Source organism: Pollachius pollachius (genome assembly GCF_949987615.1).
Source record: "Pollachius pollachius genome assembly, chromosome: 11".
NCBI lineage: Eukaryota > Metazoa > Chordata > Actinopteri > Gadiformes > Gadidae > Pollachius > Pollachius pollachius.
Genome location: NC_136944.1, coordinates 22,070,929 through 22,095,655, shown reverse-complemented (window position 1 = coordinate 22,095,655; position 24,727 = coordinate 22,070,929). Strand labels below are relative to the sequence as shown.

The following is a 24,727-nucleotide window of genomic DNA, read 5'->3' as shown; positions in this document are numbered from 1 at the left end:
CGCTCTCCCTCTCTCTCGCCCTCCCCCTCGCTCGCTCATATCCTAGCTCTCCCTCTGCCTGCCCGTGTACTGTGAGTTCGAACGACCTCTCTCTCTCTCTCTCTCTCTCTCTCTCTCTCTCTCCTCCTATCATTCAGCTGGTTGGCTGCTTGCGTTCCCTCACCCCCCCGTACCTGTTTCGCTTCTCTCCCTCTGACTCCTCCCCATCCCCCCGTCCTTCCTGCCTCATTTTCTCTGCTCTATCATTCTCTCTCTCTCTCTCTCTCTCTATCCCCCCCTCTCTCGGTCCCTCTCTTTCTCTCTATTCTCCCCCCCTCTCTCTCCCGTACTCCCTCTCTCCCTCCCTCTCTCTCTCTCCCTCCCCTCTCCCCCACTCTCTCTCTCGGTCTTTGATGTCTTGGAAGAGTTGGAGTCTTGGCTTCTAAGCCGCAGAAGAAGAAATGTATGGAGACTTATTTAATCTTTCTGTGTCTCCCAGGGCTGACGCCAGCGGAGGAAAGAGAGGGTCTGCAGCCACGCCGCCACAGAGGTGTACAGTACAAACATGCAAACACACACACACACACACACACACACGTACACACAAACACATGCTTTCACACCAGCCGTGTGTGGAGCCAAGCCGGATTCAACCGTAACAAAGGCAGCGAAGGATATAACCCGTCGATGCGTTGCAACGCGCAGCGCATCCATTCGCCTGCTCCTCCTTCCACACAACTAAATCTCACACACACACACACACACACACACAGTCTCTCACACACACACACACACACGCACACACTCTCTCTCTCTCACACAAACGCACATTAATGCTCTTTGACACACACAAACACACTACAACTCACACAAACATGCATGCAAGCTATATTTTACACACACACTCAATACATCTCACACATGCATGCTCTCTTTCTGTCACACACAAACACTCTCTCTCACACACACTCACACTACATCTCACACATGCATGCTCTTTCAGACACACACACCAAAGCTGAGGGTTGTATGCAGACACACACAGATATGAATTAAGAATGAAAGGAATGTGAGGATGAGGGAAGCTACCGTCGCAATCCTCGTTAGCATACTGAGAGAATGGAGGGGGTGGGGGAGTGAGCCTGTGTGTGTGTGTGTGTGTGTGTGTGTGTGTGTGTGTGTGTGTGTGTGTGTGTGTGTGTGTGTGTGTGTGTGTGTGTGTGTGTGCACTGAAAGAGAGCATGCATGCCTGTTTGTGTGAGAAAGTGTGTGTGTGTGTGTGTGTGTGTGTTTGTGCGTGTGTGTTTGTGTGTGTGTGTTGGACTGTGTGAGTGAGCGAGCCAGAGCGAGTGAGTGAATGAGGGGAGAGAGAGGAGGGGGCGAGCGAGCTCACCATTAAGTGGAGGTGGGAGGCTTCCAGTGCCAGTGCTGAAATGAAGAGCAAGTAGAAATCCACTCCATGATGCCAATCATTGTTGAGCGAGGCATGTCATACCGGCTTTGATGAGCCGACACCCCTGTAATGGTTCCACAGATGAGCACAGTGGGGGGGGGGGGGGCGCGTTGTATAAATAGCCACATTGACAGGTAAATGGATGGGTTCTGCAGCCAGACCTTGCTTGCCCGGGCCGGGGGTCAAACCATACGGGCTCCTGTGCGCATGTGCCCCTGTTTGCGGTCGGGTCAGACCAAACTGCTCTGGGATCGTCTATTTTGGTCTGGTTAGACTGGGCTATGGCTATGACACCGACCTGGAGTCAAGTGTGTCAGGTTGGTTTAAATTCAAGTCACTTCACATGATGTCTGGGAGAACATGGTAATGATGAGGTAAGAATTGAGGTTCCTTCTCATTTTACATCCTTTTATAAAATGCAAACGGTTGGATATTCTGTGTTTCGAACAAACAGACATAAAGCGGGAAGGATCATCTCCGTGGGGGGCTGGGGGGAAGCGGCGGGGATGCCTGGAGACCAAAAAATCCAGACTTAATGGAGAGGAATGGCTGCAATTACACCAACGGCAATATCTCCGCTCGCACAGCTGACGTGTTCCAGCCCGTCCATGCACTCACACTCTGGCGTGTGTCACGGCCGTACTTTACAGTAATGATTCGACACGTCGAATCGTTTACAGTCCCACTTCACGTTCACCTGGGAAATAATGGGTATCAGCGGCCCATCTATCCAACACTCTCACCTCGTTTCACCCTCTGTGTGTGTGTCTTTGTGTGTGTGTGTGTGTGTGTGTGTGTTTCTCTCTTTCCTTTTCAACAGCCTATCAAAATCTGCCCCTTCGGCCTCTGACTCAGGCCTGTGCTTTCGCTCTCAAGGTTACAGAGAACAGGTGGCTGTTTAGCTTCCTACGGGGCATTCACAGATGACTGAGCATCTCTCTCCCTCTCGGTCTGTGCCCACCTGAAGGTAACATTTGTTGCCTCAACGCAGTGCGGTCACACAACTCTTCTTAGTGCTGGGTTAGAGCGTGGAACGAGCTCCCTGCCGATGTCAGGACCGCAGACTCGCTCGCCCAGCTTCTGCAAGAGACTCAAGACTTATTGAGTCACACACACACACACACACACACACACACACACACACACACCCCTAAACCCCTCTTACTCACTAATTGTATGTTGTACATCTTGGCATCTTATCCTAGCTACCTTTGTTGTATACAGGGAATGGGTTAACCTAGCGATGGTTAGTGCTTGGCACTTGGTTCTATGAACATCCGTACTGTAGCGACAGCGATATATTGTTGTTTCTCCTTCTTCTGTATGTAATGTAGTCATTGTAAGTTGCTTTGGGTAAAAGTGTCTGCTAAGCCCCCCTCAATGTAAATGTAGAGTGTGACCAGCCTCTGGGGGCTGAACATTGCCCGTCCCTCTGGTTCCACGGAACTACCGACGTACAGCACAGACGAACCGTGGGAGAGGAGAAGGTGTACATGAATAATTTACCAAGTGGAAGACGGCGAGGCCGGAAATAGTTGGGAGAGCGCAGCACAACAGACAGAAACTTACAATGTCTCAGCGACTGTACAGCTGGAGCAGCCGCTTGCTTCTTCGTTAGCATCTTCTGAATATCGTTCATGTTTGAAATGATTCATCGCTTTAGTTTCGGTGTTGGAAAAGAGACTCGCAATCAGAGATGGTGTCTGCTTCTCATTTAAAATGTCTTTACGTACAAGTCAATACTTGGCATCAGAAGCTGTTTAGTGGTACTAAAGTATTAGCCTATACTTAGCATCAGAATTTACTGCTTAGTTGGGTTAAAGTGTTAGCATCAGAAGGCACGGTTTAGGGGTGCTAAACGTTTAGCGTGTACTTAGCATGAGAATGAACTGTTCGGTGGCACTCCGGAGACGCCAGCAGCACAGTAGAGTAAAAGTGGGTCATGTCCCGGGCAAGAGGGGCAACTCAAGAGGAGGTGGACAGTGGGGGGGCCCTCAGGAGAAGAGGATGAGCTGAGGAGGACCTGAAGGGCAGACGTGGTCAAAAACAAAACAAGGAGAAGTCAACAAGGTCTGGAGTCCTTACTCGCATTTTACGCGTTTGTGTCCTTTGCGAACGATGACTTTTAGGTTTTAGGAGGTTAAAAATACAGTCCATTTAAGTAGTTATTAAATTTTGATTGGTGATGTACAATGCACAACGGCCGGCATGTGGCTCAGGAGGTAGAGAAAGTAGGCTGCTAACTGGAAGTTTGCTCGTTCGATCCCCTGGCTGAGTGTTGAGGTGTCCCTGAGCAAGACACCTCAACCCAACTGCTCCTGACGAGCTGGCTGTCACCACCATCGGTGGGTGAATGAGTGCATGAATGGGTAAATGTTACGCAATATTGTAAATCGCTTTGAGTGGCCACTGGTTAGAAAAGCGCTGTATAAATGCAGTCCATTTATATTGGTCCTATTTTTGTAATATGTGTTATATCGTACTTCATCGTTATTCGCGCTGTTTGTCCCTGGCTGTGATGTCGGGCTTCCCTCCATCTGCTCCAGTGTGTGTTGTTCTTAAGATACTCAGAAGGACTTTAACTGCCCACGGTCAACATGTATATAAGGCTTTAGTATTAATTGTGAAAGCCAGTGAGACATTTGGCAGTATGCTATGATACACGGGCGGTCCCATGTCGACCGTTGATCGTGACGCCCGCTAGATTAGAGAGCTAGAGACTGAGCTGAGAATCGCACTGGTCACTTTAGCTGAACCAGTTGTGGATTCTGGAACACTAATGGCAGTTTTCTTGGTGATTGATTTCTTGCCATGGAAATACTGCCCAATTTAAACATTCAGTGATTCTGCGCCAGAACCAAAGACGCCAGAGAGTGAGTAGTATCTACAGAGATCAAGTTCTGCGACCAAGTGAAATACTACACAAAACTAAAGTCAGATAGGACCGGGGGTTTGTCGTCCATCTCCAAACGACAATTTAGAACGATATCGGAGCGTTTCAGGTAGTGTTATTCCTAGTGAGGCTGCACTGGTTCAAAGTGGCTGGGAGGGAACAGCTAGCTAAATGGACCATATGTAAACGTATACGTTAAAGGAAACTGCAGTTTTACAGCAAAGTCAATAATCTTCATTTCACTTTGATGCCAGCAAGTCAATACCTCGGATTGTCAGACGGCCGAGCCAAATTAGCCGGGGACGATAAATGAGACCTCTTGAAACGGTAAAGCAGTTCCTACAAAAGACGATTACAAGGATCATTAATAATGACATGAGGACAATGTAAAAAAATGAAATATTAATCTTTAATGACTCAGGCTATATTTGTACATGACAGTAGACTATCCGGAATGCCAGTTAAAATTGGCATGAGTATCACTTTCGACAACGTGGGAAAAAACAAATAATATACTCAAACTGTGGTCTGTTAATAGGTCAAACTTGATTTAAAGTTAAATAAGTAAATATACAGCTCAGCATCTTGTTCAATTAAATAAAACATAACGTAAACACAAAGAGCACCATTTCAAGAATGAGGATATTTAAATTAATAATTGGCCTTTCCATATAAACAGTACAGTACAGGCCCATGGTCGCCACGGGAACGAATGGATGAACGCAGGATGCTTAGTGAAGCGGCACACAAAATGGCGTGCGTCGCGGAATGCTCTGGGTGTATTCTTCCACACCATATAACAGTGAATAACTATGAAAACCCCTGGAATATTCTATTTCGGCGTTTCTGCTCAGAGTTGTCGTGGGGCCAAATGAAGTTATAATTCGTCATCGTTATTGTATTTGTGCACGTGCAGGTGGGGGTGCGGTGATGTAACAAGGTATATAAATTCAATGATACTGGAAATGATGCGCGCCAGCCCCTTCATGAGTCATTCCCCAACAGAGCTGTCCTGGAATTCTGGATTCCCACTCGTGGGAATCGTTTGAAAGAACGCCGTGTTTTGCGGCAGCCTTTCCCTTTCTGCATGGCTGACACCGGTTCACCGCGACATGCACTCGCTGCACGTGAGATAGACGGAGGTGCACGCATGTACCGGACACACGTGCGCACGCGGCGAGCTAAAGGACGCACACTGTAACAGCACGGTACTTTACTAGAGCCGGTCGAAGTGGAGGCTTTGGGAGCTAGAACGTTCCGGGCTAGCGGAGCAGGGGTTATGGGTGGGAGAGCGAATGAAAGTTAAATGGGGGGGTGAGTATGCAGGTGTGAGTGTGATTAGTCGTTACAAGCCGTTGGAAAATCTGCTTTTCCTTCCGTGCCCTAGTGACATCACTATTGGGATGGTCCACCTAGATGTATGATGATGATAAGCAACATTTGCTAAAGCCCACTGGCTAGGCTGGTAGACTGTCTAACTAGCATACATCTTGGGGGACACTCCCACTTGTGATGTCACTAAAACACAGGAAAAGGCACATTTTCAAACGGCTTGTAACGGCTGAGCACACTCACACCCGGTGGCATGATATCACCCCTTTACGCCGTGTTGCAAAGACACAGATCTACCGGAAAGTCTGCGCCGACCAAAAGGGGCAGCTGCCGACCACACAGTGACCTCGAGGTCACAGGTCGATATCCGTACGGGTTTATGATAGTCCATCCCGGTTGGCTAAAATGACAACATTGGGGTTCCGCCCTCGACACACGGGTCAGGTCCCAGCCCTGCACACAGTCAGAGCAGCCCCTTGTCATGGGACTCAGAAAGACTCAGAAAGACACCATGCCGAGCGATGACGGCATGGTGGCTGTTTCATACAAAATGAGGGTAAAATGTTCTTAATACAAATGTATAGAATTAAATTAAAAAAAACGCAATATATCACATTGTTATTCAAGAGTAGAGTACAAAGCTGCCATTACACACGATTACAAGAAAAGGGACATTGGTGCCTCGGTTTATACTGCCATACATTGTACAGGAAGTAAAACACTGGGAAAGATTCAGTTCAGAGTAATCTCTACCAACATGGTGAATGCATTTCTCTTATTTGTATATTTGTATTCATTTTGGTACTACTGGATTATTAATCCAAGGCATTTAAATAGGGGGGATTTAATATCTTCAATTGTAAGTGATTATGCATTGTTCTACTCTTCTTACAACTAACATGATGATACTTTACTTATATTGCTATCAGGTAGCCATTGGTAGGTTTAAAGGTTATGTTGAAGTTTGAAAGAGGCCCAGGTATCACAGCTGAACCATGACCGACCAAATTAGCGTACAGGTTACGTTTTCCATAGAAAACCTTGGAAAACCGGAAGGTGTAACAACTAAACCAACGTCAAGACGATGGAAAAGATGTCTGTATAACATCCCTTCTCAAATCGAAAAGAATCAGTAACGTTCTGTAACAACCCCATAAAAAACAAGAAATCACTCAGTAACAACTGCGACCAGGATATAATTTGCACCGCGGAGACGTCCAGATCTTCCGCTGTGCGGCTAAATGTCCCGGTGGAGCCACTGAGCTCCCCTTGGCAGACCGGTCCTAGTCCGAGTACTGCAGGTCCAGGTCCACAGTGCCATCCGTGACCACCAGCCTCACTCTCTTGGGCTTGTTGGAGCCCATGGAGTGAGACGATGTAGGGGGTCCGCAGTGGGAGGAGTGGGGCTGGGACGAGTGGGGCTGGGACGAGTGGGAGGTGGACGGGCGGTCTCCAGGATGGCACTGTGGATGTGGGTCTTTCTTGTAAGCGTCCTCATGGCTTTTAAACCCTGAAAAGCCCCCACCCGGGGGGAAGGGGGCGGCGTTGGAGAGCTGTGGTCCGCAGGGCTCCAGGACCAGCCGGCCCTGTGCCCCGGAGGGCTCCATGAGGCAGTGGTAGGTGTAGTTCGTGGGACCCAGGCCGGAGTACGTCAGACTCTCGGCCCCGTCCCGGAGGCCCAGGGTGAGGGAGTGGTCCCCGCTGAAGTTCAGTACGTAAGGAGGGCCGTGACACGATTGAGGGAAAGGGGTGGAGCAGGACGACGACTGAGTCTTATTGGCCGACGCTGGTGTACCAGGCAGTGCGCCGTGGGGTACTTGGTACGTGTTGTGCTGAAACAGAGGCGGGGGGACCGGGGGGCCGAGGGTGAAGTCAAAGGTGTCGTGCTGAGTGTATGACTGCTGGTGCTTGTCAGGAGCCAGAGTTCGTGTTTTGTCCCCCATTAGGTGTTTGCCTTGCGTTGGCCCGTAACTCTCAGGCACTTTGCTGGGAAAGAAGAAAGGTCTCTGTAGTGACGCAAAGTTAGTGTGCACAAAATTGTTTTCAACACTCGGCGGTTTGTCAGACAATGTTCTGCTCTTGGTGAATGACTGGGTGAAAACAGGGTTGCCTTGGTGGCTGTGAGAGTGTGTCGTCACAGGGTGATTAGAGTTGTAATGAGGTGCCATACCTTTATCGGATGTAAACCCTTGACTTACAAAGTTTCCTTTGCCGTAGTCTAGACCAGCCCCAGCTTTGTCACTATGCTGGCTCTTCTCTCGGTCACTGAACCTTTTGAACATTGCAGATGGGCTCCCGGCCGCCACATTGTCTTTAAAAGGCGCGCTACAGAGATTGGGAGTCTGCTTGCCTCCTTGATACTTTAGAACCCTGTGAATGACAGAAGAGTTTTTGTCCGGGAGGTTGAACAGATTGTCTGCAGGGGTTGGATTTTTTACATTAAAGAGTTGAGAGGAGAAGAATTTGTTTGTCGTTTGCTGGGGGTGGACGGGCTTAGCGGAGCAACTTTGGGGCGCTGCGTTATGCTGATTGCTAGGGAAGATTTTGGGTTTGTTGGGAATGTTCACGCGATGAAACGGACCCATGCTCCGGAGATTAGACTGGGACTTTGGCTGCCCGGTGCTTGTGATGGTCTTGAAATTGGCACCCGGACTGGAGGGATGGGCTGGGTTCATCTGAGACTGCGACGCAGTGCCAAAACCGTCACCAAACAGCGGAGGTTTTCCACCCAGTGTCATGGGGTGGACTTTGGGCTCCTCTTTAGACATGGACCTGGCCCCTGGGTTTTTATTCAAAAATCGATCCATGGCTGCTGCCTCAGTGCTGCTCAGAGACGGGAAACTGAAGTTTGTGGTGAGCGGCATTTTGTCTCTGAGGTTGTCCTTCACCGTATAATCCAAAGGAACACAGTCCCCTTTGGAAGAACCGAGGTTTGGCAAAAACGGGAGTTCTTCACTGTCGAAATTGTCGCCTGGACTAGGTGGGCCGAGATAGGGCGTCTCTGGGTTCCAAGCGTCCGAGGGGCTATGGGACAATGGGCTGCTGAAGGGGTCCGTTGGGGGGTCGAGAGGACATAAGTTGGACGGTGAGGTAGGCAGACATTCCTGCGTCTGATAATAACCTTCGAAATTGAGACACTGGAAGTCCAAGAGGTCTTCACAGCAGTTGAGGAAGCCGGGGTCGGTGTTGAACATGCCGTCCTGGGACGAGAAGGGCGGCGAGTGGGACATGGGCTGGATCCCCAAGGCCGACGCACTGGGAAAGGCTGCTTTCTCCAAGGCCTGAGATTCGCACAGGCCTTCGGAGAGCCGGGACAGGCTGTTGTCGATCTGCTGGAGGGAATGACTAAGACAAGAGGTGGTGGGCGGTTCCGTGGCAGCGCTCTGGCGCGTCCGCTCCACTCTGTGCCGCGGTCTCCTGCCTACACTGCTTATCTCCGCCACCGACCTCTCCGTCGTCCTGTCAGGAGAAGACGCCATCCCCCGGGCGGCAGTGCTGTCGCTGAACGGCGAGTACAGAGACAGCGGCGAGAGGGACAGGCAGAAGTGTGGGCATTCCTCTTTGAGCTCGACGCTGCTGCTGCTCATTTTGCCTTCCATTTTGCTTACTTTGCCCAGCCCTTTGCCTAGACCACTCTGCATACAATCCATTCTGTATTGTCTTTCCAGCTTGGGCTTGGTCTCCGTTACCGTCCCATCGTTGCTGTCCACTTCCCAGATATCATCGTCCCTTCGTCGTAGTTTGATTCTCGGCAACAGGTTAGTTTCCAGTTTCGGTTTGAGCTCACCGTCGAAGCAGCAGCTGCTCTTTAGAAAGGGGTCTTCCGTTTTAGTTTTATGGCTGATGGCGAGTGGGGTCTTGAGGGCCTTACTCGTAATTTGACTGTTTTCTAATTGCCCTTGATCCTTACAGATCTGAGCGCTGAGGTCGTCATTGTTTTCCACCGCAGGCTTTTTAGGATCCGAGACTTGGCTCAGATCGGAACTCAAACTTGTAGATAAAACATTGGCTTGACTTTTGACCAACCTCTGAGCCCTCTTCTTCAGATGATGCAAGTTATCCTTTGACCTGATGCTGGCTTTGACGTGGTCCTGGGCCGCCTCCATCTCCATGTTTAAGACCGACACTGAATCCATTATCGCCTTGAAGGGGTCACATGTTGGAGACGTCTCCCTTTTCATTTGCTCTAAGCACCACTTCTCCTGTTTAAATTTCTCCATTTCCCAAACCCGCCCCCGCTTTCTTTTAAAACGGATTTTGAACTGCTCCGTCGTTTCCTTGTCCATGTCGGTTGATACGGATGAAATGACTGCATCCTCAGTTCCAGTGTTAGTATCGTGGCTCAGTTCGAGTTTCGGCCTATTTAACACCACGATCTTCTCATCTTGTTTGTCCTCTGTGGGCTTCTCCCAGTGGTCCACCCCGTCTACCTCCTTCTTCTCGGCCTCGACCATCTTACTCATGTTCCTCAACAGGCGGGTTTGCCGAAACTCCAGCGCTTTATAGCGAATTCCTTTAACAAAGAAATTCTGTTTGGCCGCCCATCCTGTCGTCAACTTCTGAGCTTCCCCTTTCCTTTGTCTCACCTTACTCTCTCTGGTCGCCGTTCCGCCCTCAACAGAGCAATCAGGCGAGTCCAGCACCTTCTCTTCGGGAGCGTCGAGCTCGGTCACCTCTTTAGAGACCTGTTCCGGGGGGGGGGAACTCGGGGCCGGCTCCGAGTCCAAGTCCACAGAATTCCGAAACATACGTTTCTTCAGAGGAATGTTAGACTGGGTCTGTGAACTGCTGTCTGGGAGAACAGTGGACGTGGCTTTGGGCGGAGTCGGGGGCTCCGGTTGGGGGTTTGGTGGGTCGGAACTGTTTGTTAACTCACTTTTTTTTGTTCTCAACAACCTCTGTACACTATCCTGATTCACCGCTACCTCGTTTTTCGCAGCGTCCTCTTTACTGGGGGGCTTCTCTGCTTTCTCTTTGTTTTCTGGGGTATTCGCTGGTAGTTTAGGCCTGGTTCTTAGAGTTCTTAACTGCCTCTTTTGCACCGGAGGAGAATGCCTGTCCCCCAGTAAGGGGCATGGCTCGTCATCAAGTATCTTGATTACATCGCCGTGCCCTTCTTTATGAATTAAGGTGGGAATCTCATTTATCACCTCAACTGCCTCTGATTTCTTCTCTCGCTCACTGCTCACGTTTTTTAAGATATCAGTAAGCAGAACTTTGGCCTGTTTAATGGCAATATCCCGTTTCTCCGGACTAGGTGACACCTTAATAACATCCTCAACCACTTTATTACTCGTTAACCCTTCGCTCTGATCCCTGGCCTCGGGTTTGTCACTAGAACTGTTTTCATTTGGGTTTGCTATGCGTTTGTTAATCTTCGGGCATACGCTTGCCTCAGGGCAAGACTCAGTTCCCTCAACCTCTTTTTGAACTGATTCAATGTTAGCGGGTGCAACAGTTATTTTCGAAGAAACAACGGTTCTCACAAGCTCTTCAGAGCCTTTTTCCATCGCGTCCTTCTCTACCTGACCCTCCTCTTTCCTTGAGGCTTGCTGTACCTCGATGACTTCCTCCACGGTCTTCTCCTCCCCGCACGGCGGGCTGCTGACAGGCTCCCCCACCCGCCTGCTTCTGAGGTTAACATTATCACTGGGCTTGAAAAACATCTCCTTCACCACTCTCTTACTGTCAGAGGCGGCGGCGAACTCTGAACCCACCGCCGCCGTCTGCTGCTTGGGATCTCGTTTCTGCGCTGGCAATACAGCATCGGCCTTCACCGCCGCCGCCGCCGCAGTCGTCTGACTGGCTGGTCTAATGCGGAGGATTCGGTCTGACGGCGGCGTTCGGACTTTCACCTTCTCCGGTGAACCTTTGCCCTCTTTCTCTTCACTCTCCCTCTTTATACGTTGCGGTAGCTTCACCCGCGTTAGGTGGACTGTAACATACCTCTTCAAGGTTGGGCCACGGCCGACTACATTATTCACTAATTTGTCTGCGAGGCTCTGGAGCACTCCCATGACCTGCCCAGTAGGCTGGCTGGTCTGGATTGTCTTGTTAGCGGCCGACGACACAGACCTGGTGGCCTTCTGTTCAGTGTGCGGTGTGACCGGCATCGGAGGCCTGTCTTCCTTCACTGCAGTGCAGGCATCGCTGATGGTCAGAGAACCAGTGCTGGCACCCTTGCTGTTGGTGGTGGACATGATTTGGTTCTGCGTACCGTTGTCCATTTTATTATGTTTGTGGACGTTAGCTTTGTTTTTCTTGTCCACGTCTTTAGGAGGACAAACCGTCCCCTGGCCCTTTGTGGTCCCCGACCCAGTCGGGACTCTGCACACGTTCTGAATCTTCCCTCTGGTTCTGGTGGTCATCTTTGGGTAAACCACTGGTGTGTCCACCACTGTTAAAGGACTCACACTCACTCCTGTAACTGGTGACCCGTTATTTCGGGAGGAGACAGAGGAGTCCAGAGTAAATGGCTTCAGGTTGACCTCCACGAGTGTTCTGACACTCACACTGCGGTGAGCCTTTCCATTACCGGCCTTTGTGTTGTAAACTGGGACTAGTTTAGTGTTATTGACCTTTGGTTTGACTTCTTCCAAACTCAGCAGCAAGGCCCTCTCTTTGCTCTTGGGGTCTTTACAGTGCAACAGAAAATCCACAGTGTGACGCTGTACTCTCACACTGAGCTCTTTGAGTTGAATCTGCAACGGGAGTGAAAGTGACCGGTCCTGTTGGACAGAGGAGGGAGAGAAAGGCTTCTGCTCCGATCTTCTGTGCTTTGCTTTCCTCCACTTCTTCGTCTGAGTCAGTTTTTTGCTGATCAAGGCATTCCTCCTCATCTGTTGGGTGAAGGAATTCCTCGAGGGGATGGCTAAGAGAAAGAGAAAGAGAGGGAAGAAACAGATCAGGTAAAGCAAAGTCTGAATTACAATCTCAATGGCATTGTTCTAAATTAATGATGTGTAATAAGCATACATAAGTGCAAAATAACTTGATTAATTCGGGGCGACTAAAGCAACAATTTTAGACTCAAGGTATTGAAACCTGCTTAAAATAAAAAGACATTACAAACACGTTGTTCGGCCCAAAATGATACACAGCCGCCGACTCCTGCACGGTCTGGGCCCGGTATGAATACTGGGCTTACATCCAGAGCCCTCTGAATCCTTTTGAGGCCCTGCCTGATATAGTTGTCCCTCAAACAGAGCCGAGGGGTCCAAGAAACACTACCCAAACGAGACACACTCAAACTTGAACACATCTTGCGATAGATGTAGACATTTTTTGATATAATGAATACATATCATAGGCTATTCATCCTGTTTGGGTTCATGTTGGAAAAAATAAAAAATACTGCAAAAAATATATGCATTCTGGCATACTTCTTATGGTTCTTCCTCACAGAGCCTGCATCTGCATCTGCTCCATCCACCTGGAGGGCAGGAACGTCACTACCCCCTATTGGCCTTTGGGGACACCCTTCAACGTGAGCGAGCATGTTAAACAGATCAGTGCGGAGGAGTAGGGCCAGCATTTAGTCGGGGCTTTGATGCCTACTTCGAAAACATCAGATTTGCAGCAGGTTAGATGAACGTTTTAGATGTTCAATGTAGTGTACGTAATCGATGTTGTCCCAAAATACATTTTGTGTGCGACAACTTCCATTAGATGTGATGGAACGTAATCTCTTACTACCATCTGATAAACGAACACTGTAAAAGATACAGAACCATGAGGAGTATGCTCTATCAGACGCCGACTCACTTGGAGATGATCAAAAACCGTTTGGGGGGTTGAGCTTAAAACAAAAACACACTGAACGAGGATGTCAGAGGTCAAGGGTCAGCTAAATGTTCCACATCCTCTTCACACAACACAAACCAGGGACATTTTTTCCGAGTTCACTGCCAACATATCCCTTCGGTGTGCTTGGACATGAATGAACTTCCATCTCATCATTTTCCCACAGAGCGGCCAGCTCTCCTCCCCCTGACTCTGTCATCCGCTGCATGTCGCTCCTCCCCATTCACAGGCAGGTCAGGTCTCTCCCTGTGCCCCAGTTACCAGTTGCTCACAGCTTAGATCTGTCCCCTCTTTATGGCTTTTACTAGCCTGCTAAAAATGTAAAATATATATATACCATTACCAACAAAATGACCAGGTCTCAAAGGGTATACCCTGAAGATCTTTACACTACTTTGTTTAATATAGGTCTGCGATAAAATCCATGATATATCTTCATTATTTCTCAACTAAGATGTGCCCTAGCATCAGACAGGAAGACCATGAGTGATGAATAAATTGCATGGAATAATGCACATGATAAGCTCAGGACCATTCCCCTGAGATCATATTACAGACATGCATCTATTCTCCTCCTCTTCAGCTGGGAATGCAGTTTAAAATCAGATTCCTTCTGCAGTCATGTGTTGAATTGTTAGGAAGTCACATCAAAGATTGTAATTTTGGTGTATAATGCTGCATTGAGAACTCTGGCATCTCTGCCTTGAAAAGGGTTGTAGTAACACGCCTGGGGGTGGAGCTTAATAACGCAGGGTGCATGCATGTCGTTAACAGGCTCTTCCCCCAACCAATCAGCAAAGAGAAGCCAAGATTATTCAGAAAATTGCAGGGAGTGGTCAATATCTAATATAATTTTTATATTCCGACAGAGCCTTTTACCTCACTAACAGATGACGGGTGTTTCCGGTTTGTTATTTCTAACAAATTACACTGAAACTAAAGTGATTACACGTTACCGACAGCACCGGCTGTCTCGCTGGCGCGGTTCTCATTTCCGATGGCTCGATTAATAAAAGCTGACGCGCCTTCCTAATCACCAACACGCTTTGAACCTCAGCGCAACACTCCCCGCCTAAAACACCTTTCACTGAGGCTAACAGGCCTCATTAGCTCTCCCCTCACCAGCCCGTCACCTGCGCTAACCTTGTTGTGACGCAGAGCAACAACAGTGTCGCCGTTACCTGAGTGGGCGCCCAGGGAGGCCGTCCTCGAGGGGCAGCCTCTCTTCTGCACCTGCCGGCGCTCTCTGAGCCGGTACGCCTGGCTCCCGCTGTCCTTTGTCTCCTCGCAGTCGGGCAGCTTCCCTCGCAGTTTGAAGTGGCCCTCTCCTTTCCTGCGGGGGGGGACCACAGAAGACCTTGTGAGGACACCGGGCTACGTTCAGGCGATACGTCCGTTGTGTGGGGGCGGAGGGCGGAGGGCGGAGGGCTCGACGACACACCTCTCGCAAGTGCAGCATTCGCACATCTCGTTGCCCTCGCCGAAGAAGCTGGCGCCGTAGAAGCACGTGATCTCGTCCTCGGGCGCGATTGGCCGGATCACCTCCACACACGCCCCGTTCTTCTCACCTGGGACGAACTGGGGCGGGGCCACAGGGGAGGGGAGGGGCCACAGGGGAGGGAGCGGGGCAGGGGGGGCAGAGCATGAAACAAAGGGACAGGTGTACCTGCCGTTGTGATAAAAGGCAAGGAATGTATTTAATGTAAGTTACTGTATTTATAAAAATGAGGATTTAGTGTGCAATGGTGTGATGACACACCCGATGTGGCAAGTGATAGATACGTGATTAGGGAGGCAGCAGTGGAATATACATTGATATTATAGGTTGCTACGATTGATTTATATATGTCAACCAGCGGAGAAAAAGTGTGATCATATTTGGTTTCAGCCCAACCTTTCAACAAAACGTATGTTGTACCACTCAGCCTTACCTTGCAGTTTGGTCTGCAGTCTATATCCAGAAGCACACATAAAAAAAAGAGAGAGAAAAGAGAGTCATCAAAAAAATAAGACAAAGAAAGTTATATTTGTGATTATTTAAATTCTAGAAGACTACAATCGCCAAAATAAAAGTAATCAAAAGACGTGTTGTCTTAAAAGGGGTGCAACCATTAGTCTATGTTGACTGCAATTCAACCAAACTGAACGACAGCAAATGCGCGTGTTTTCATCATTCCAATTTCCCCAGCACAACGTTCGCCATTCCTCATTTCCTCCGGATGCATTTTGGGGATTCAATGTGAAAAACAACAACCTCTGACGAGGAAGGGACCCTCCTCACAGAGGGGCCGTTCCCTAAAGCACAGCGGGGCCCCGGGGGGCCGTCTGGCTCACCGTGGTTAATAAAGGCGGCGGGCCCCAGCCACAGCTGGGCACAGCGTTTACGCGTGGAGTACATGACGCTGAAGTCGTTGACGCCGGCCCGGAGGACAGCGCTGTTGGCAGGGCTCAGCTCTGCGATGCATCCCAGGAGGACCTCCACACGCTCCCCCACGAACCTGCAGAGCACAGCCCAGGGTCGGGGGGGGGGGAGGGGGTAAGTGGGTGGGCCGCAGAGCGCTGGGTGCACAGAGGCCCAGAGAAGCAGGGCGTATGAGGTCGTGTTTTAGGTTATACATCTTTTGTCAATATGTTGATGGTCGCGGATGAGGTGTGACAGTGTGCGAGTCTGTCTGTCAGTCAGTCAGTCAGTCAGTCAGTCAGTCAGTCAGTCAGTCAGTCAGTCAGTCAGTGAGAGAGAGAGAGAGAGAGAGAGAGAGAGAGAGAGAGAGAGAGAGAGAGAGAGAGAGAGAGAGAGAGAGAGAGAGAGAGAGAGAGAGAGAGAGAGAGAGAGCGAGCGAGCGAGCATGCGTGTGACTGACTGTGTGTGTGCTTGATTGAGGGCGTGTGCGTGACACACACACACACTTTGGGTACCTTGAAAAGCGCTATATAAATGCAATCAATTTTATATTATACAACTTGTTCATTCTCCTTTATTGGATATAGCAGAGAAAGATAAACCAGTTCCTAAATAAAAAAAAGAATGTTATCATATCTGAATATCTGGCATTTGCAACAAAACTTGATAACCCTAACCCTATGATAATTAGGGGTCGACATTAATGCTGATTAATTCATTTCAAAATAAAAGCATAATACTTCAGTATAAGATAAGACACTTTAAGGATTCCTGGGGGGATTAACACGCGAAAACACCCGCCTAACACATTCCTACGAATTATAACAATAAATAATCATGACATTTACATAAAATTATGATATTACAATGGTGATTCAGTCACTTGTCGAACCATGTGAAAGCCAACAGATTTAACCTGTTGATTAATTTGTCAGTTTTCATACATGGATTGGCCTACCTGATTCTGTGCTGAATCAACTGTACAGCAACATCTGCTGTGAACAGTTTGTCAGGTGAAGCTCTAAAAAAAAGAACGCGCCTCACTTTCATGGCACCTCTTGACCCTCTTTCACTCTTGGTTGGCCTGAGGGTGCACTTGTTCAAACCTTATAACTGAATAGTGCTCTGACTTGTTCAGAGTTCACCTAGAATCCGCATAGCCTCCCCCCTTAACCTCCCACACTCCTCTTATGCACTTATTTTATGTTGTACGTTCTGGCACTTAAAAATAGTACTTAGCATTGTGTAGCATCTTATCCTAGATGTCTTTGCTGTGTACAGGGTATGGGTCAACCTACCAATTGTTAGTGCTTGGCACTTGGTTCTATAAACATCCTTACTTTACCGACAGCGAATATATTGTTGTTTCACCTTCTTCTAACAGATGTACTTATTGTAGGTCGCTTTGGATAAAAGCGTCTTCTAAACGCACTGAATGTAAATGACTATAGCCTGTGCACCTGTCCATCCTCCTCGTCTCTGGTCAGACTAGTGACCCGGCAGCGACTCGCAGGTCCTTACCAGTGTCGCGTGGAGGTGATCCGTGCCCCGTTGGTCTCGGAGGAGTACCGGTCGCACGACTCGATGCGGACGCCGCTGTCTGACAGGAAGGCACTGAGGTAGCGGTACACCTGCGGAAAGCAAGGGGTCACGCTTTAGACATTTATGGACTGATCTCAGTAGGTACACTGCTTTCTTTAGAGGGATTTAGATATCAATGGTGCAGGTTTGACAGGCAGAACATAAGTGAATAACATGGACATCAAGAGTATGTTATCGACTGCTAGGAAGGGAAGGCAGAGAGACAAAGACAGTATTGGCAATTTGATACCAGGTAAACAGTATGAAGGGAAGCAACAACACCACTTTATTACTACGATGAAACCATCCTACAAATTGGCCCTCAAATTAAAGGGCGAAGTGAAACCCCTTAACATTTCTCATCCACAATCAGAAATACTTTCATGATCGCTGGGGAGTATTGGGTTCACCGGCCCTGTAAAGTTACATTTTTGTTTTCAGCATGCTTGTGTATGCTCTCATGCAGAGTAATCAATGCTATATTGCGTCACTGTTTCAAAAACAAGGGCGCAATGCAGAGAAAAACAAACAGTGAAGGATCGTGCGTTATTGCACGTCTCTTTAAGAGGCATTGAGGCACCCGGTGGGAAGCATTTCATCGCCATGTCGAAGAGATGCCAACGCCGAGAGGAAGTGCGAACGCCACAGTGTGCGTGTGTGTTACGCCGTCTGGATAGTGTTCTATGAAGAGGGCTGTGTCCGAGATAGGCAGGTAACACTTGTAGTATGGCACAAATGTGTTTGGTGCATTGCAACATCGCTCATGCTCATTGACACGTACCAGTTAAAAATAAAAATAAAATAATTAAATAATAACGTTGACAAAGTGTGGGCCGTAACCATGGGGATATCACCATGTCCTGAAACTCTCAGCATGAAGGTATTTTTTTATCTCCCTGTGTTGTTGAGTGATCTGAAACAGCGAGTTCACTTAGCGTCTGATAATTACCATTCATTACTGGACCCTATGAACTTAGAACATTAGTTTACCGTCATCCAAAAACCAGTACATACAATTATTTTCACCGGCGTAGATTCTCTTCATCTACCACGTTTCCATCTTTGCTATATTTTAAAAGAAGGGCACATACAGCCCCAGTATCCACGCATTCATCAAAGGTTATCCAAGCAGTATGGTTGGAGATTTCTTTTTAATTTTCTCTTAAAAATAGTACTTAGCATTGTGTAGCATTTTTTCCTAGCTATCCTTAATACTTAGCATTGTGTAGCATCTTAGCCTAGCTATCCTTAATACTTAGCATTGTGTACCATCTTATCCTAGCTATCTTTAGTGATAAGAATTGTGTAACATCTTATCCTACCTATCTTTGTTATATGCGGGGAATGGGTTAACCTAGTGATTGTTAGTGCTTGGTTTTATAGGTCGAGGAGACCTTCCGTCGAGGCGACGCAGCAGCAAGGGCTGTGATTGGTCGGCTTACTAAAACCCGACGCAGAGCCATAAAGGTTCGCGACTGCGCCGAAGCGTCTGCCTGACACTTCTCACGTTCTTCTCACTTCTCACGTTCTTTGTGTTGCGTGAACGTGAGATCATAATCAGCCTAGGGCTGCTAGATTATGGAAAAAATCATAATCACGATTATTTTGGTCGATATTGAAATCACGATTATTTTTGAGTTTGAAAATATGATGTATTTGTTCAGCATGTCTTTCCTAAAAAACACTTTGTAACTGAGAACTTTGAAATTTCGCCTTAAAAAAATACAAAAAAATGTTAAAAAATAAAATGTTAAAATCCAAAATATTGAACATATGTATCCAGCGGTTCTAAAACTTTCAATAAAGCGTTAAATGAAAAAAAAAAATATATATATATATACTGAAAACTCGATGATATAAGTTTTGTGATCGTTTGACGCTAGAAGCGAAACCGCGATCAGAATTGGATGAATCGCCCAGCCCGTAATCAGCCCTTATTTCAGCAGAGCGCCAGGCCTCACGTGTTGTCTCAGGAGCTCCTGGCGGTGGCCGCCCAGCTCGCTGAGGTAGGCCCCCGCCTGCTCCCCCTCCGTCAGGGCCTCGAAGGTGGCCTGGAAGTCGTGCAGCCGCTGGAAGCGGAGCAGCACCTCCCTCAGGTTCCCCCAACGACGGACCTCCGGCACCGGGCTGCGGAGGCGGAGCAGAGGGGAGGCGGGACCAAGGGTTAGAAAACAGACGGCATGGGGATCGGTATCCAGCTTTCGGCACCTTAAAGAAGTGACGTGTTACTTTATGCTGGAATACATGATTATAAATATATTTTGATTATATATACATATACAATTATATATAAATCCCTTACAAGGGCCTGACGTGCGCCTCACAAAAAATGTCAACCTTCCGTCGAGGCGTGTTTTTGTGCATCACCAACGCAACACCCATATTAATTAATTATGTATATATACATAATTAATTAATATAGGTGTTGCTAATTAGGTATATATACATAATTAATTAATATAGGTGTTGCGTTGGTGATGCACAAAAACACAGCGGATTCGTTGGGTCGTCCTGTGCAGCGAATCAAATCAGACGCATTGAACGATGACTGGATGTTGGTGCCGTGCTCCACTGTGCAGAAATACGTTTCTAAACGATAACAAAGGGAGACAACGTCCTGGTTTTAACGGCTCCGCATTGTCGAAGAGTACCAGACTGTGGCCGCATGCATCCATGTATTGACAAACAGTCCTCGAATTACTGGTCAAAAAGAGATGCATGATTTTCCGGAGCTGCCCTGCCCACTCACCATGAAATAAACACGGCCTTGTGTTAGTCACTCATCCCTCCTACAGGTAAAGACACAAACTCCATTATACAGCCTATATTTATGGCCCGTCTCAAACCTTAATGTTTGTGGGAATGCAGACTGAGGAGAGAGAGAGAGTTCCGTACTGAAGGAACGCAGGGGTCAGGGGGGGTCCTCTCCTCCTCTGCTAGAAGTGGAGCACAACCTTGGCCCATTTATCTCAAACCCAGCATCCCTCGTTCTCGATAATCGTCACTATGGTGTATTCTTAGATGGCAAGTCAGAAGGGTTGGTAAGGCATTGTGTGTGAACGTTGTCGCAGAGTCAGAAATGTCTATCAGTCAGGGATAGGATTGATAGGTTGTATTGATTATGGTGATAGCATTTACCAGAACGCCTCTGAAACCCATCATCATCCTTTAACTGTCGTTGACAATATTATTTGTCGATTTCTCCTGAGGTGTCCTTAATGTACGCGTCATTGTTTCGGGTACGATTCACTTACATACGCCACCTCACGCTGGGCGACATCTTCATTGGTTGCTCTTTGTTTTCAAATGCTTTTACTTGAACTATCCTTTGTACTTAAAACAGCTTTTTGTGCCATTAAGATTGTCATATTCACTTTGCCACACTCGACCACCTATTGTCATTGTACCTAGAATCTTTAAAGAAATTGGTAGACTAGCGTTCCATTTTAAAAGCACCATCAGACCGGAATCATTTGCCTAATTCAGTCCGATCCATTAGTAATTTTCATGTTCACTTTAAATCTACTTGTTCTTGTTTGCATAAACATCGTCACTTTTTGTTTATAAGTACACTCCAATCCAATTTTAAAATAAAGAATAGGAGACACTCGACACTTAGCTGGATACCAATCTGACCTATAAAATAATGCCTGACCTTAAAGTTCAAGCAAGATTCATGACAGGCACTTGGATCTCACTCACTCACACACACACACACACACACACACACACACACACACACACACACACACACACACACACACACACACACACACACACACACACACACACACACACACACACACACACACACACACGTCAGGGCTCAGTGTTTCTGCAATAAAATAGGTTTGGCATGTCAATGTCAGGTGTCGTCGACAGGCCATATAAATGATAAAGGAGGGTGTAAACAACATAAAGCCAACATCATCATCATCATTACCCATCGGCATCAAAAAGCCATATTTGGGCACAGCTTTTCAAAGACACAATGTCCTACAAGTTCCACATTTTGAACGCTTATAAACACAGATAACACTTCAGGTCAAGCATTTGAGTGCTGGACCCAGGGTCAAAGAGCAAGTCAATATTGAAGTGGAAAGTGAAAGAATTCCAACCTGCCAATAAAATGCAGGACAACTTAGAAATGCAATGCAGTTCAGAATCAATTAAACCGTATGTGGTTTACTGAGGCGCAAGCACACTGTTAAGGAATCTCCGGGATGATAAAGCGCAATAAACCAGGACGTTGCCTCCCTTTGTAATCATTCTGAAACGTATTGCGGCATAACAACAACATCCGGCCATCGTTCAATGTGTCCGGTATGATTCGTTGGACAGGAGGGCACAATAAATCCGTTTTGTGTTTTCTGCATCCCCAACGCAACACCTCAAATGATGTATTCCAGCATAAAGTTAAAATAACACGTGATATAAAAACCAAAGCAGGCCTTACCTGATGTTCATCTTGTGGGTGCTGAACCCCAACAGGGGGTCCAGCACCAGACTGGTGGCCAGGTCATCTGTCTCACACAGCTCCTTCACACTCATTCTAGTGCACCCGTCCATCTCCTCCCACCATCCGCATGCTGCGGGAGAGGGAAGGGGGTCAGACACACAGGGCACTTCAACCATAACACGCAAGAGCCCTGATCTACCCCGAGAGGGCGAGCCCGCCCCGCAAGGACGGCACCGGGGAAACAGAGATCTGCCCCCGCAGCTGTCTTAACACACACGCAAACAGAAACAGACACACACACGCAAACAGAAACAGGCACACACGCAAACAAAAACAGACACACTCACACAGAAACCGGCACACACCCTAACAGAAACAGGCATACACACACCCAAACAGAAACAGGCACACACACACACACAAACAGAAACAGGCATATACACACACGCAAACACACTGAAATAGAAACAGACACACACACACACACACAGGCCTGAGTGTCATAATGAGCTACAAGCTGACGGCGTTTGCCTCAGTCCCGCAAAATATGTCAGTGATCTCTAGGCTCCCGCTGTTCGAGGACGCTGTGCCCAGGCTGCACAACAGACCCCTGCAATGCATGACCCCCTTAGCATCGGACTGAGGGACGGTCGACCTTGCTTTCAAATAATGTCAGCGGAGCACAAGGGCTCCTCGGGGTTACGAGGTAAACACCATGCATATTCAAGCAGGAGGGACGCGGCTAACGCTAGCCGTCAGAGGGAAAACTAGGCTAGGTGAACCTAGCTTCACAGCTTTGTGTTAACAGTTTAAATGTGAAACGCTATGGCAACACGCACGTCGGATGGAGTGGTTTGACAAGGCTCACCTGGGAGTGTGTTGTAGCCCGCGAAACTAACGTCGGACAGGGCTGTTGATTGCAAGGGTTTAGAGCGGATGACGTTAGCTAGCACAACACGTAGCTTAGCGCCCCGTCGTTGTGTAAGCTAACCCAGTCCTGGCGGATCCCGTAGTCTGTCGCCCGCGAAATGATTTCACCGAAATGGGATTCGCACACGATCGTTTTAAAAAGGTCCGGTCAGAGTTCACGGTTGAAGTAAACCCTTGTTGTGTAGCTGGGTGGCTAGCTCGATTGCTTTGCTAAAAATAGGTTCAGTGCCAAAAGTTGATGAGTAGAGTCCACCGCGTAACCGAACTACAGCTGACGCCGCCCATGTGTGATGCTATTGGCCCAGGGGAAGGTCAGTCTAGAGGAATACAGCGCAGTACACGGCTTCAGGAGATGTGATTGGTGCAGGCTGGGGGCTTGTGGGCGGGGCCGGCCTGTGGGTAGGGCCCTAGGTGAGTTCTCAAAAATGGGCTCGCCTTTACTGAAATAATTTCGTTCAATCCCTACCTTTTGAAATCTGCCCTGATCCAGTGAATAACACGTAGGAGACCCAAATAATCACTAATAACCGAACACACACTCCCTCCATCTGATGCTGTACATTTTGACAACAGGAGGCCTGTTATAACTTGATATAATACTCATCAATACCATTTGGAGCTTGGACAACAATAGTTTATCGCTGAAATGCTGCTAAACCTGTATTGTTAATTGTGTGACAATAAATGGAACTCAACTTGAACTTTGCTTGAAAATATATTTAATGAACATCAAGAAATAAGGCTAGCCAACTATGTATCAAAGGGCACATTCAGTGGAATACATTTGGCGCAAACATTAGATTTGACTGCAGCAGCAGACAAAAATGTAATAAAACTAATGTATGTTAGAAAGTAAATTATAAAGTACACTATGGGTAAACACTATATCAGGGTAAAGAAATGTGTGCCCTGATGTCATGAATATCAGGTCATTCTGAAATCATCTGTGGTAAACTGATCAGGTGCCAAATAGACAAACTCTTGTGTGTGCAAAACCAGGGAAACTGTGTTTTGGAGATGAGATCAACAGCTATGTCTTGCTGTACTGGTGACTGCATTGGTTTGCTCACACGCTGGACAGAGGCACTAGTTTCCACCAGTGCCACTACTGGTTTCCACCAGTAGCCTTATCCCTCACCTCCAAGAGTGCTCCTAACCACTGCAGCCTGATAGAGTTTAACCTCTACCCTTTTCATTCTGTTCTCCAACCTTGTTTCTGCCCATGTCTTCACTCTTACCCAGACATGTTTCGGTAGGATTGCCCTCGTTAAGTCCCTGCTGAGGAGAGGCGTTTTCTGGAAGTACCCAAAGTAACTAATTGCCACTTGGGAGGCGTTGGCTGCGTCAGAGACTACTAAGATTAATGTCTGCCCCACATGCCACCAAAAAAAGGCCTTTGGATTTTCTTCCAAGATTCTTGCACCACACCCCTGCGGTTGGCACCTTTCTCAGATGACTGACCTCTGCACTCGTCGAATGGAAGATGCTCATCTCGCTATTTGAGAATGAGATTGGCCAGAGATTGCAGATTGTCGTATCTTCTGCCACAAGGAAACCAATGAGACTAATTGATCTTTTTTTTTTCTTGGGTGAAGATATTTGCTCTCGGCAATCTAAAATGATTAAGAAGTTCCAGGCTTCTTCTATTTCCGTTGTCTCCATTACCCTGCAACTCATTGCCGCAATTAGCTCATTTATGCATTGTTTTCCCTAGATAATGTGGGTGGTAGCCTACTGTGCTCTGCACTCTTGCAATATGTTGCTGCATTACAGCGTCACATTTTGCAAGCCGTCCAACCTCTTTCTGGAAGTGGCCATTGTTTTGTGTCTTTTGTACAAAGTGTCACTCTATCAACCCTGAGGCAAGGTCTCTCTGTGCAAGACATCGGATGACGG

The 24,727-nt window shown here is 47.8% G+C and overlaps 1 protein-coding gene across 1 annotated transcript; it reads right to left on the bottom strand.

Moving 5' to 3' along the window:
* Positions 1-4,712: 4,712 nt before the first annotated feature.
* On the bottom strand, positions 4,713-23,078 carry kmt5c (lysine methyltransferase 5C). The gene is made up of 9 exons (XM_079745875.1): positions 22,770-23,078; positions 21,899-22,031; positions 19,404-19,569; positions 17,383-17,492; positions 15,795-15,958; positions 15,392-15,411; positions 14,902-15,038; positions 14,642-14,793; positions 4,713-12,528 (listed from the first exon to the last, which is right to left on the bottom strand). Exons 2-9 carry the CDS (start codon positions 22,009-22,011, stop codon positions 6,941-6,943), a joined length of 6,450 nt encoding a protein of 2,149 aa, XP_079602001.1. The 5' UTR covers positions 22,012-22,031; positions 22,770-23,078; the 3' UTR covers positions 4,713-6,940.
* Between the last annotated feature and the right edge of the window lie 1,649 nt (positions 23,079-24,727).